The sequence below is a fragment of the Lithobates pipiens genome, unplaced genomic scaffold (genome assembly GCF_037356315.1).
Source record: "Lithobates pipiens isolate NorthernLeopardFrog02 unplaced genomic scaffold, aLitPip1_a1.2 Scaffold_19, whole genome shotgun sequence".
NCBI classification, from domain to species: Eukaryota; Metazoa; Chordata; class Amphibia; order Anura; family Ranidae; genus Lithobates; species Lithobates pipiens.
In genome coordinates, this window is record NW_027507764.1 from 227,288,215 (window position 1) to 227,303,154 (window position 14,940).

Genomic DNA, 14,940 nt, shown 5'->3' on the forward strand with positions numbered 1-14,940 from the left:
TAACACTTGGAGGGAAGGGGAGGGGGGAGGGGTGTTAATGCAGTTAGAATGGTAATTGTAATACACAGCATGGAGGGGGGTAATGTACTCACTGATGCATTCATGACCAATGGCAATTAATTAACCCCTTTGTGCTGCATTAGTGGCAGTGGCACCATCATTATTAATTAACCCCTTTTATGCTGCAGCATGATGGGGTTGAAAAAAAACAATGCTACTAATGCAGCACAAAGGGATTAATTAATTGCCATTGGTCACAAATGCGTCAGTCGGTACATTACCCCCCTCCATGCTGTGTATTACAATTACCAATCATCATCATCATCATGAGCCACAGCAATTCATCTTTAGGCCTCATTCACACAGGAGGCATGCTGCAGACATGCGGGCTGTCTTTAACTGACTTGGGGATGGATAAAGTGTGGGATATACTAAAAGGAATGTCCAATAAAGTTTTGTACATATCCCTGTGCTGGCATCCCATTTATTTCTAATGTCACACACAGCTTTTGTGTCCCAATATGTCCTGCGTGGGTCTCAGAATGCTTGCCAGGTGCCTTCAGGTACCCACACCAGCATGTCATATTGGGACATAGTGGCTGTGTCCATGCAGCCATGTGTTAGAATACAAATAAATGGGATGCCGGCATGGGGATGCATCTAACACTTTAAAACAGTGTCACTGTTTTAAACAAGGTTATGACTGTATGATATGTTAAATACATATATTTTAATACAAACGTGTTCTATAAGCAACACCTTATTTTCTGGCAGTGCCCCTCCCGAGACTAGGCTCTGGATCCGCCCCTGGTTGTAGACCTACAGATTGTTCTGCAGCTAACAGACACAGTACAGGAGAGTACCCATGCAGAACCCAGTGAACATTTCACATTCCAGGCCCCTCCCGCAGGCATACAAACAAATAACACCAATGTCTTGGTCCTGGACCTGTAAAGCACGCTGTGGCTAACAAGCCAGTACATTAGGCATCTGAAGAGTGCCACATGTAAAACCCTGTGCCTGAAGATCACATTACAGGCTACCCCTGCAACTCTAGCAGGGCCTGATTGTGACCTCTAAGGCAGCAACCAGGATCAGTCCATCCAGATAGCTGCATGAGTCCTAACTCAGAAGCATAAGGATAGATTTTGATTGAATTAAAAATAGTCTTGATGAATGTAAAAAGGTCTAGAAATGTTTTTTTGCATTTTGGTGAAGAGAAAAGACATTCAACATCCTAGCAAAAAACAGTATCATGGGAGTGGGAGGGTTTCTATTTGTCTGGCGAGCATTTTTTGTTTGCAAGGGTCTAAGACCTTTTTCACACTGAGGCCCTTTTCGAGCATTTTTGCACTAGAAATAGCACCTGAAAACTGCCTTCTATTCATTATAATAGGTGCTTTCACACCTGGTCGGTGCGCTTGCGGGACGTTCGGAAAAGTCCTGCAAGCAGCATCTTTGGGGCAGTTTGAGAGCGATGTATACAGCGCTCCTAAAATACCCCTACCCATTGCAATGAATGGGCAGCGCTTCCGAAGCACCTGAAAAGTGCTTCGGAAGCAATGCAACACAAGAGTTTTTAACCCCTTCTTTGGGTGCTAAAGTGCTAAAGTGCAGCTAAAACGAGCAGTACTTTAGCGCTAACGTGGCCCCAGTGTGAAAGGGGTCTAAGTCCTCCTCCTAAAGACAGCAGAAATATTTTTTTAGTCATGGTCATAATAAATAAAGAAAACAATGAAAAAATCACTATACATTCCTACTTTTGTAAAATGGCTATAAATATGGGTGATGTCAGTATACTTTTCCCATGCTGAGCTGATAACTATCTGGGGAACATTTTTTTTAGCATGGGCCTGAGCAGAAGTCACTTTTCCTCAGTTGTAGCTAAATATCATTCTTGTGTAAGTGTGGATAATTGGGATGGAACATCAGCAAGGGCTGCTTACACTAAATGCTAGGCTCCTGGTATATACAGTGCCCTGAAAAAATATATACCCCTTGAAATTTTCCACCTTTTTTTCATGTTATAACCAAAAACGTAAATGTATTTTATTAGGATTTTATGTGATGGAGTAACATAAAGTGGCACATAATTGTGAAGTTGAGAAAATGAAAAGGAAAATGATAAATGGTTTTCAATTCTTTTTACAAATAAATATCTGAAAAGTGTGGCATGCATATGTATTCAGCCCCTCATCAATACTTTGTAGAACCACCTTTCGCAATTAGAAGATACAAGTCTTTTGGGTATGTCTTTACCAGCTTTGCACATCTAGAGAGTGAAATTTCTGCTTATTAATTTTTGCAAACTAGCTCAAGCTCTGTCAGATTGGATGGAGAGTGTCTGTGAACAGCAATTTTCAAGTCTTGCCACAGATTCTCAATTGCATTTAGGTCTGGACTTTGGGCCATCCGAACACATGAATATGCTTTGATCTAAACCATTCCATTGTAGCTCTGGTTGTATGTTTAGGGTTGTTGTCCTGCTGGAAGGTGAACCTTTTTCCCAGTCTCAAGTCTTTTGCAGACTCTAACAGGTAGGTTGTCTTTTAAGATTGCCCTGTATTTGGCTCCGTCCATCTTTCCATCAACTCTGACCAGCTTCCCTGTCCCTGCTGAAGAAAAGCATCCCCACAACATGATGCTGCCACCACCATGTTTCACAGTGAGGATGGTGTGTTCAGGGTGATGTGCAGTGTTAGTTTTCCACCACACATAGTGTTTTGCTTTTAGTCTGAAAAGTAAAATTTTGGTCTCTTCTGACTAGAGCACCTTCTTTCATGTTTTCTGTGTCCCCCCACACGGCTTCTTGCAAAACTGCAAACAGGACTTCTTATGGCTTTCTTTCAACAATGGCTTTCTTCTTGCCACTTTTTCAGAGGCCAGATTTGTGGCGTGCATGACTAACAGTTGTCCTGTGGACAGATTCTCCCACCTAAACTGTGGATCTCTGAAGCTCCTCCAGAGTTACCATGGGCCTTTTGCCTGCTTCTCTGATTAATGCTCTCCTTGCCCAGCCTGTCAGAATAGGTGGACTGCCATGTCTTGGTAGGTTTGCAGTTGTGCCATACTCTTTCCATTTTCAGATGATGGATTGAACAGTTCTCCATGAGATCTTCAAAGCTTGGGATATTTTTTTATAACCTAACCCTGCTTCTCCACAACCTTATCCCTAAACCTGTCTGGTATGTTCCTTGGCCTTCATGATGCTGTTTGTTCACTAAGGTTCTCTAACAAACCTCTGAGGGCTTCACAGAACAGCTGTATATATACTGAGATTAAATTACACACAAGTGGACTCGATTTACTAATTAGGTGACTTCTAAAAGCAATTGGTTCCACTAGATTTTAGTTAGGGGTATCAGAGTAAAGGCCATTTTTGTAAAAAAAAAATTGAAAGCCATTTATCATTATCCTTCCACTTCACAATTATGTGCCACTTTGTGTTGGTCTATCACATAAAATCCCAATATGCTAATTTAAGTTTTGGTTGTAACATTACAAAATGTGGAACATTTTTAGGGGTATAAATACTTTTTCGAGACATTGTACAATGCACTGGCTTATATAACCCTGAAAAATATATATATATTTTTTTACCTGACTTGCTCTTTAAAGACAAACTCCACCTTGAAACTAGTTTTCAAGTGAAATTAAAGGCATTTAAAAAACAAAAAAAAACAAACATGTCATGTTTTGTGTGGCGGTTTTGAACACAGCAGCCCCGATCCTCCTCTTTTCAGGTACCCCGACGGCGCTCCTGGCCCCACCCTTCTGCCAAGTGCCCCCAGAGAAAGCAGCTTGCAGTGAGGGAACCCAAACAAGCTCCCCCCAAGATGCTGCTTTGCGTGGTCATTCACATACAGAGCCGCAGCTTGGTCCTGCCCCCTCTCTCTCACTGGCTGTGATTGACAGTACAAGAGCCAACGTCTCAGCCAATAGGGAGGCAGAGTCCCCAGAGAGCCGAGGCTCTCATGCACATCGCTGGATTGCGATGGGGCTCAGGTAAGTATTGGGTGGCTGCTGCACAAACAAGGTTTTGAGCCTTTATAACCACTAAACTTATCATAGGGATGATTTACTGCTGTGTGACAACCAGAAATAATAAAACAATAGATACATTCTTGAATCTCCTGGGGACTCCAGGGCAAGATATCTCCAAAAGAACTTCCTATAGCCATTAAAATGACAGTGCCCCCTGATGGATTATCATTTTTGAGTGAAGCTAGCCTCTTAAATACACATGGGCAGAATGGGAATCTTAGACCATTATTAAACCCAAAAGCAAACATTTGCAGCATACCACTTCTGATATGTGATGGCTGCATTCGTTTTCTTTTTTTAGATTTTCTTTATTCTATTTTCATCCAGGGATCCAGCTAGCAAGTCAGTTGTTTTTCACAAGCTCAAGTTCTCCAGCAGAATTTATCAGTTTACATGGATGAGATAAACCACTTTACACTGGCAGGGGTGATTAAAATGTTTAGCTTTTATTTATTCATTGCAAACCTTCATCCCAAAAGGAGAAAACTGATTATAAAGTGTGAGCTGGAGTTTGGCTTCAATTTGTTTAGTGTACCTAAATCTGATAATACATTAAACACTACCCTTTTGGCACACAATGCTGATACCTACTGTGCCTCCTGTTCTTCATTCCTCCTGAGTTGTGTCTTACTAATACAGAAAGTATGTTACTGACCAGCTCACCAGATGAAAACCGAGAGAAAAGCCAAAGAAAAGATGCAGCCACCACATCTGATTTATGTTTGTTTGGTTTTGGGTCTAATATCACTTTAACATAAAACAGAGACTGAATTAAACTACTGATATTTATAATAAAGACATTTTAAACTCCAAGACTATTCCTAAGATTTGTTTAACCTCCCTGGCGGTATGATTATTTCAGATGTTTGAAAGCAGTACAATTATTTTGCATGGAAATTTGGCATTTTATATTGTAGGCCTGTAATTCTTAGGAATAACTCACTTAAATATGTCCAAACAAGAGTCTAGTAGACATCCCGAGTATGATAAAGTTTGAAAAGTGAAATCATAAATTATAATATTATAACTATCTATAAATAATTATAACAAACAATAATATAATAATAATAAACATATTCAATAATGTAATCAAATCAAAAACACTGAAATTTGCTCAGTTGCAGAATTGTCGCTGTCATTACTTTCAGTGTTTGATGAAGGATTTCCCATAAATCGCTATCGCTCAATTCTGCAAGTGATTCTAATTTATTATCACTGTTTTCTAGTTGGTCTAAAATCACTTTTGATGTAAAGGGACAGTTTTGGTTGCCATGGACAATCTCCAGTTTCCAGGGAGAAAGAACAGTATTTATAATATACAACTGCATGCAGGATACTTGACAGACCACTAGGGACAAATGGGATGTGAAATAAATTGATACAGTAATGTAATCTGTAAGATTACAGTGTACTGTATATGTACTGTGTGTTTTACTTTTTGAATTTGGCGCCATTCTCCGTCCCCGTGCGTCACAACTCTCGCAGGGAATGGAGCTTGGATCCATGATAGATCGAGCGGAGGACGGCTCGCACACAGTGCAGGGAGACATCGTAGGATCCTGGGGACAAGGTAAGTAACCCCTTCCTGGATCCTGCGATGCGATCCAGAGTGTGGCTCGGGGTTACCGCTTTTGGAACTAACAATCCCCCCACATTTGGGAATACCGCCAGGGGGGTTAAAAGAAATTGGGTCTAATTCTTAAAATCTAGCTTTCTAGAAAAAATAAATAATTCATAACTGTTAGCTCATCAGTTTAGTGAATATTATAAAGTGGTTCTAAAGGCCGAAGGTTTTTTACCTTCATGCATTCTGTGCATGAAGGTAAAAACTTTCAGGATGAAGCAGCCCCCTTCAGGCATTGGTTCCTGCTGCTGTCAATCACAGCCAGTGAGGGAGCAGGGAGCACAGTGCTTGGCCCTGTTCTGTGAGTCCTATGGACACACAGGTAACAGCCCCATTGCAGATGTTCCTGGAATGTGGTTCATCACATGCCTGACAAAGAGGTCCTGTGTGGCTTCAAAATATTGCACTACACTGGTTGTGATGTGATCTTTCTTCAAAACCATTTGGACATAATTGAGGATCCCTGGTTTTCTGGTGAATATTTACATTGTGTATGAACCCACAGAGAGGGGCTCGGGAGCGAGCATGTACGAGTGCCCCCATAGCAAGCGGCTTGCTATGGGGGCACTCCTCATGGGGGAGGAGCCCAGAGCACTGGCTCGAGACCTGAGAAGAAGAGGATTGGGCTGCTCTGTGCACAACCATTACACAGATCAGGTAAGTATGACATCTTTGTTATTAAAAAAAAAAAACTACCTTTATTATAATTTTTTTAAATCCTTCTAATTTTCCCAGGCAAACCCTTTACATTTGTGCAAAGGAGGTTCTATAGTGTAGGTTATATACTACAGAAGCAAAACCATGTACAATTTGTTTTCTTACATATACTTTGCTGACTATAATCTGTGTTTTTTGTTTTTACAAGGCATAATATTTTGTACTATTCACAATGCCTTTTATTTCATACTCTATATAATACTAAATTGCTTATTAGAATAGATTCTGTAGTGACCTCACCTGACATCTGGGCCATATCCTGCACCTCATCTGTTTCCATGTTTCTCTGATTATCTGTAAATTAGAATTTAAAGGCTGTTAATACGTATTTAAAAGAACTAAAAACTAATAAGAACAATTATTAAAATATCCTCCTTATTCTTTTCGGTCTGTACCTGCCTAGGTATCAGACAGGAACAGACCTTGAGCCTTTCATACAGAAAAACAGAATTACAAAGATGTATAAAGAAATATCATTAGTAGCACAGGAGGACCAAATTTGTTATTTATTGTTAATTTTCTACTGCATAATAACCCAAAATGCAAACTGACTGCAACAAAATTAAGCAGAAAATTAAATGGCCTTGGGTCATTGTAGGCACAGAATTCATTCTCTCGGCTGATCCATACTTATGTTCCTTTTAATTTACTGAGCATGCATCGATGAACCTTGAGTCAGTTTGGTGACACGCGTACAATCAGCAATCAGAAACGAAAGCAATTTGCTGAAGAATGTCTCATTTGCCCAAGCAAGGCTGCATATCTGAGTAGGAGCCGTTGCTGGCTCCATTAATAATGAATACACCTCAAACAGTGGCAGATGGGTAAAACAGAAGCTCTGGTCTTAAACGTATGTAGAGTCCCTAAGTAAGACCATACTGGCCCCCTTCTACTAGGGAGAAGTGAATCTCCCAAAATAGCAAAGCAAGCCCGGGAGAGAGAGACAAACTGACTTCCTGTTTAACTTAACAGATGGCTCCACAGCTTTGGAACAAATAATAGGAAACACTTGCCCCAGTGTTGCAACACATAATGTTCTGAGGACTGAGTTGCAATAAATGGGAAACACCAGGGAAATACTGGCTTAGGGGTAGCTGGCCAGAAAAAAAGCTAAGTTTTGACTTGGGTTGAAGATATAAGTGGTGTTAATCTCTAGAGTCTTAAAGGCACATCTGGTAGCTAAATAAGGTAAGATGGCTTTGTACTAGCTCCCAAATCAACTATCAGACTCAAGAAAAATGTTAAGCAAACTTTCTAAAATGTTCAGTAATTATGAAGTAAAGTTATGAATCTGGGCTCATACATTTTACTGTAATAGAAAATTATATAGTAATGCAAGAATTTGTATATCAAATTGAAACCCGCAATATTCTAGCTCTATTTTTCTGTATTTGTCTCATTTAGATGAGTAATATGTATGAAAATATATTTTGTCTGGATTATCTATTCTATAGAAATGTATAAAAACATGTTACTTGCAAAGAAAAGAAGTATTGGAGCTGCTCCCCCAATGAGTGGGTTGTGGAAGGTGCAGACTCTAGGGCTGCTCACGTCAGCTGCCACGGAAAAAAAACTGTTTGGGAGACCATACTTTTCAACATTCACTTTCTGCAGGATTGTTCCTGGTCAGTGTCCCCACTAGGTAGCGAATCCAGAATTACCAGAAATACTATGTCAGAGAGGGCTTGCATGTCCTAGGGCCTAGGGCTGCACAAAGGGGAAGATTTGCTAAAACTGGAGCACTCAGAATATGGTGCAGCTGTTCATAATATACATTGAACTTCTAACTTCAGCTTGTTCAGTTAAGCTTAAGTAAATAAAACCTGGAAGCTGATTGGTTTCTATGCAGAGCTGCACCAGATTTTGCATGCTACAGTTTTCGTAAATCCCCCCCCAAACTTTGCCTTACTTTTTTTAACAATGGTATTTCACCAGGGGGGCTGAAAGACATGATCTGCCAACCAAGATCCAAGGTAAACAGGAATAAAGAGTTTTTATTTTATTTTTTTATCATAAATTGTTCTCATGATTAACAGCTACCAGGGGATGTTCTTTTCCTTTTATGGTGGAATAAACCACAGTCCTGCTTAATTCTTTGAATCTCGCAAGACCAAAAACGTGTTGGAGATGTGAGTCAGTGGAAAGAAGTAGCCACATATTTTTTTGTTGAACCAAAATGCAAAACTTTTGCATGCAAGTGCAGACCATATCTCAGATGTCTACACAGTTCCTAAAACCAAAGAAACCCCCCTTTTTCCTCAGTCATATAGCTATTAAGCAGACAACGTTCTTACTTATTTCTCAATAAAGCTGCATGATCCTGCATTCTTACATTATGGGAACCAACACTGCCACCCTCCATGAAAATGTGTTCTTTGTTCTGTTGGATTGTGGCCTACACAGTTTCTACTTATGCTCTGCTTGTGTACCATGCTTGTCTAGTCGTGCCCTCAACTCTGTTCTATAAAAAGATTCATTTGGATTCACACTGTTGCACTGAATTAACACACACATAGTAACACGCGTTACGTTCAAATGTAATACGCTATTCTTTGTATTGTATTGCAGTAAAATGTGCTACCAGTGCATTGTGTTGTGCAGGTGCGTTGGAGTACAATTAATAATGAATATCACTGCATTGTACAAACAGAGAGAATCAAGTCATCACTGGGAGTTCTCTCATTTCTTTCCTTACAAGAACACTGTAAAGACAGTGGGGTTCATTTACTAACACTGAAGAGTCCAAAATTTGGTGCAGCTGTGCATGGTAGCCAATTAGCTTCTGACTTCAGCTTGTTTAATTAAGCTTTGACACTAAAGCCTGGAAGCTGACTGATTCATATGCAGAGTTGCATTCGATTTTGCCCTCTCCAGTTCTAGTAAGGCCAGCTATACACGGTTTGAAACATAAATGGGCAGGCTGATTGTACCAAGCTGATCGATCAATCAACTTGGGTACATCCAGCCTGCTGGATTCACTTTCAATTATCGCAAGTGGCAGCTATAGTTGCTAGTGATAATCACTGTTCCCACCGGGAGAAGACAAGGGTCCGGCAGGAGGGATTCCAGCATCAACACTGTGCTTGCAGGAAAGAAATTTGCTCCATGCATGGCCGGCCTAAATCAGCTAGTACTTCTTTCTTCTGATGAAAATGCTAATTGCCTAGATGATGGTCCAGTGTTCTTAATCTTTTTAGTTACTAACCTGTAATTTAAGTTAAAAAAACTCTGCAAAATAAAATGCTTTATACTTACCCCTCCAGCAGGTGGTATATCCAATCTTCAACATGCTGCTGGGTCACTACAGAACACAGTAATGATGTAAGGGCTACTGAAAACAACTGCAGTTTGCTGGAGGGGGCCATACATCTAACACATTGGGAAATGCATACACATTTCCCCATATTTTATCACTATCAAGCCCAGAACAATCCACTTTGACCTGCCAGAAGTACACTTGGCTCCTAAGTTCTGTTTTGTACTGACAACACACAGCATTTTGTGGACTGGACGGTTTCACCACTGCCCTTTTTTTTTTTTTGCTAATCTACTCAAACCCATCATTATCTTTTTCTCCACAACATATAGATTAATCATACTGTAGTTCCAATATAATAACTAGGTATCCTTGATATAATACTGGAAATGTGCCCAAGATACCACACAACCCTGATTTTCTGACAGGTACTTTTTGCACTCAAACAAATATAACAAAACTCTTTTGATGATAAAGAGATTATTTAACAGACCAAAAGGGCTCAAGTAATAGAAGTTCATTATTAGGGTTTACATACACTTTAACCACTTGCTTACTGGGCACTTAAACCCCCCTCAGTCCCAGACCAATTTTCAGCTTTCAGCGCTGATGCACTTTGAATGACAATTGCGCGGGCATACAACACTGTACCCAAATGAAATTTCTATCATTTTTTTCCCACAAATAGAGCTTTCTTTTGGTGGTATTTAGTTACAGCTCGGAGTTTTATTTTTTGCTAAACAAACAAAAAAAGATGCAAAAAAAAAAAAAAAAAAAAATCATGTTTTAATAGTTTGTTATAAAATTTTGCAAACGGGTCATTTTTCTCCTTCATTGAAGTGCGCTGATAAGGCGGCACTGATAGGCTGCATTGGTGGGCACTGATGGGCTGCATTGGTGGGCACTGATAGGCTGCATTGGTGGGCACTGATAGGCTGCACTTGTGGGCACTGATAGGCATAGTTAAGGCGGCACTAATAGGCACAGATAAGGCGGCACCGATGGGCACAGATAAGGCGGCACTGATGGGCAAAGATGGGCACAGATAAGATGGCACGGATGGGTGGCACGGATAAGTGGCACGGATGGGTGGCACGGATGGGCACTGATAGGTACCACAGATAGATGGGACTGATGGGCACTGATAGGTGGCACTGATAGGTGGCTCTGATAGGTGGCACTGCTGGGCACTGATGGGCGGCACTGCTGGGCACTGATGGGCGGCACTGCTGGGCACTGATGGGCGGCACTGGGGTGCAGCACCTTTGAGGCAGATTGGGTGGCACTGTGGGTGGCACTGTGGGTGGCACTGTGGGGTGGCACTGTGGGGTGGCACTGTGGGTGGCACTGTGGGGTGGCACTGTGGGCATTATGGGCACAGACGGGGGGCACTTACTTTTACTTTGTTATATTTCAGGATGGCACTGCGGGAGGCAGGTGGGCACTGGCAGGTGGCATGTGGTGCCTTTTATTGCTGGCCGTGATCGGGACTGATGTCCCGATCACGGCCGCCGGTGATCGGCTTTTTTTTTTTCTCCTCGCGCTGTCAGCGCGAGGAGGAATAATAGCCGATTACCGGCTCCGTTCTATCACATGATCAGCTGTCATTGGCTGACAGCTGATCACGTGATAAGGGGTCGGGATCGACCCCTTACACGGATCGGTGATCAGGCGAGTCTCACGGACTCGCCGATCACAGAGCGCGCCGCGCGCGCCCCTCAGGGGGCGCGCAGGCCGCTCGTAACCAGGACGACGTCAATAGACGTAGTCCTGGAAATCTAGGTCCGCGCTAATGCCGTCATTCGGCAATAGCGCGGTACCCAAGTGGTTAAGCATTTCTATCTTCAGAATATATAATGAACAAATGATAAAAAAAAATAATAATCCTGTGCTGGGGAAGCGTTTAACACATAAAAACAGCCTACACCAAAATTTGTGATGCCAAATTAGTGCATAAATATATAATGAACAAAAGTTTGAGGACACAAAAGGGTTTTGCTTTTCTTCAAATAAATGAATAGAAATCAAGCTGACTAGTTAGGGAAAATAATCCCCCTCATTAATTAAGAGCGGGCATCACTAAATGGTGGGCCGTGGGTCAAATGCGTACTGCGTCAATCTCCCATTCAGCCCGCCATTTAGGAGAAATTTCTTCCCCTTGCCGTCGCTCTCCAGTTAGGGATGGAGGGCAGAGTTGCCCAAGGTTAGCAAGCAGCTGATTGGCTTCTAGGATGAAGGCTGGTCCTAGCAACCAATCACTATCTTGCAGCACCTGCCCTCCATCCAGAAATGCTGTACCTCCCTCCGATCTCTGCTCTGTGTAAGGTAAGACAGTGAGGGAGGGGGCAAAGTTACAGGGGGTGAGGACATTAATGTGAAAGGCTGAAAAGTTGTGAGAATGTGTGTGCTCAGGACAGTAATTGGAGCTGCTGACGTTAAAGTTGGAGGAGCCTGAGGACTGTGAAGTTGGGGAGCTGAGGACTGTGAAGAGGTGGGCTGAGGACATTAAAGTGGGTGGGGGCTGGGGATTGTGAAATGGGGGGGCTGAGGACTGTGATGTGCTGGGCTGAGAACATTAAAGTGGGGGGGCCTGAGTACTGTGACGTGGGGACTACGTTAAAGCTGGGGGAACTGAAGACCTTAAAGTGGGGGCTGAGGACTGTAATTTGAGGGGACTGAGGACTGTAATGTGGGGGGGGGGGGCTGAGGACATTAAAGTGGGGGGAGCTGAAGACTTTAAAGTGGGGGCTGTTAGGGGACTGAAGACTGTAATGTGGTGGGGGGGGCTCAGGCCATGCATTTACCCATCAACACATGCCCAAAGCCCTTTCGACAAAGATCCTACTTAACATCACCAAGAAAATATTACAGTACTTATTAAAAATAATAGCTAACAGGGTTCTGTGATACTGGGATTGGTGCAGCAAAGGGGCTTTCAAGTGCTAAAGATTGGTACATGCTCAGTCTCTTTACCCTTCAATTATTTCGCAATATCTTGTAATCATCTTGTTTGCCCTATATATTAATATCTTTTAATACTTGAAGTAACTTCTGAGGATGGATATTGTACCACCAAAATCTCAGTTTGCACATGCTGCTGTGTCTTTTTTTCCCTATATTGTATAATTTAGGCAACTGCCTCAACTTCCTGGAAATTGATTATGATTGGTTCTTGTGCATATATGTTTTTGTAATCATGCGCATTTGGCTTTGTAACAATTAAGCCCTAGTTAGTCAACACCAAATTTGCTGTATCTTCCACAAAATCAAAAGGCAGGTTTCCATAATCTTGCAGACTTCTTTGCAAATGCCTGCAGTTTGAAATTTTGGATGGTTATTGAACTGTGGTACATAATAACGGTGTACAAACTCACCCCATCTGATCAAGTATGTGCAATATGTCTGCCATTTTGCAAAAGGGGATTTCTGTGCTTTCTTTTCTCACAAACTATGGAAAGTTCTGCAAGGTGTGATATTAGACACTTGTCCTTCTGCTTAAAGAAAGGAGTTGTAAAGCTTATATATATATATATATATTTTTTTTTGGCCCCCAATCCTCCTTTTCTGGGGTACCTCAGCGACAATTGTAGCTCCTCATCTTCTTGAGTGCCCCGTCAGAGAAGCGCTCTCCTTTGGGACACCCGTGTGGGTGCACTCTCAAGTCCTGCTTCTACATCTATTGACACAGAAAGCAGGACTCGGCCCTCCAACCAATCAGGCCCGAGACTCCAGTTTTTGCTGGTGTGCTCATCCTGGGCGTGAGATAGAGGGGGTACAGGTAAGTAAAATGAGGGCTCGGGGGGGGGGGGGGGCTGCAGCATTACACAAGGTTTTTCACCTCAATGCATGAAATGAAAGGGGTTTGCAACCACTTTAACCGTTTGAGGACCAGCCATCGCAGGTTGGCTCCGCTGTGTGAAATCACATTATTGTACGTCATCTCGTGAGGCTTGACTCAATGTCCACGGGGATACCCACGATCGCCTCACAGAGAGGAAGAACGGGGAAATGCTGATGTAAACAAGCATTTCCCCGTTCTGCCTAGTGACACTGTAATCGGGATCGGTGATTGGCCCCAAAATAGCTCCAAAAGTGGCCGATGTGTCCGCCATAATGTCACAATAAAAATCACTGATCACCGCCATTACTAGTAAAAAAAAAAAAAAAAATGTAAATGCCATGAAACTATCCCCTATTTTGTAGACGCTATAATCTTTGCTCAACCAATCAATAAACGCTTATTGCGATCTTTTTTACCAACAATATGTAGAAGAATATGTATCGGCGTAAACTGAGGAAAAAAATGTTTTGTTATATTTTTTGGGGGATATTTGGGGATATTTATTATAGCAAAAAGTAAAAAATATTGTTTTTTTTTTCAAAATTTTCGCTCTTTTTTTGTTTATAGCACAAAAAATAAAAAAAAGCAGAGGTGATCAAATACCACCAAAAGAAAGCTCTATTTGTGGGATAAAAAGGAGTCAGTTAAAGCGACGCAGTGTCGAATCGCAAAACGTGCTCTGGTGTTTGGCCAGCCAAATGCTCCGGAGCTGAAGTGGTTAAAGAATTACAAAACCAGCTCAACAAGGTACCATGTAATTATAATACAACACAATAATGTAATACAAAGAACAATGGAAAAGTGTTTTAACACTACTGCTTCAAGGAGCTATAACTGACTTCAAGGTAGCAACAAAATTGCCAAATATTGGTCTATGCTCACTGAGGATCTGATTTTGGGAAACCTTATAGCTGAGAGACCCCAGGTTACTTACAAAAAAGCAAGGGCAGTTGGTGATCTTCTAATACAAAGTGAAAATAGGGTAGAATCCAGAAAGGATCCTTGCAAATTACGTGTCGCTTTCCCTTGTGGATCATGCTTTTATTGTCTTGTGATTGAACAAATGAGTCAGGTAGTTTTACCCAATGGTGAACGGTTCCCAGTAAAACATTTTGCGAACTGTAAAACCAAGGGAGTGGTATACTTAATGCAATGCCAATGTGGCGCCTTTTATATAGGAAAGACCCGAAAGGAATTAGGACAACGCATCAGCCAACATATGCATAGTATGCCAATCGGTAATCTGTATTTACCTCTGGGCTGAGGGGGTGATTGGAACAAAATTTTGTTACAGCGTTAAATGCAATGGATTCAATATTTAAATGCTACAACACCTTACAGTCTTAATAAGGCAGAAAGCTATAGACTTTTTCTAGAAGGTTTTAGTTCAGGTAAAACTGACTATATTATACTACGATCACATTTGATCTTCTAAATGGACCACTCTGATTATATCAG

General features: G+C 41.6%; 1 protein-coding gene across 9 annotated transcripts in view; it reads right to left on the reverse strand.

Annotated features, from left to right (window-relative positions):
- IKZF1 (IKAROS family zinc finger 1) overlaps positions 1–14,940 on the reverse strand; it is a 174,904-nt gene that overhangs the window by 125,833 nt on the left and 34,131 nt on the right. For all 9 annotated transcript variants that reach the window (XM_077491780.1, XM_077491776.1, XM_077491773.1 and 6 more), the window contains exon 2: positions 6,626–6,679. In XM_077491780.1, the coding sequence (XP_077347906.1) occupies positions 6,626–6,679 (54 nt within the window). The remainder of the gene's footprint in view (positions 1–6,625; positions 6,680–14,940) is intronic.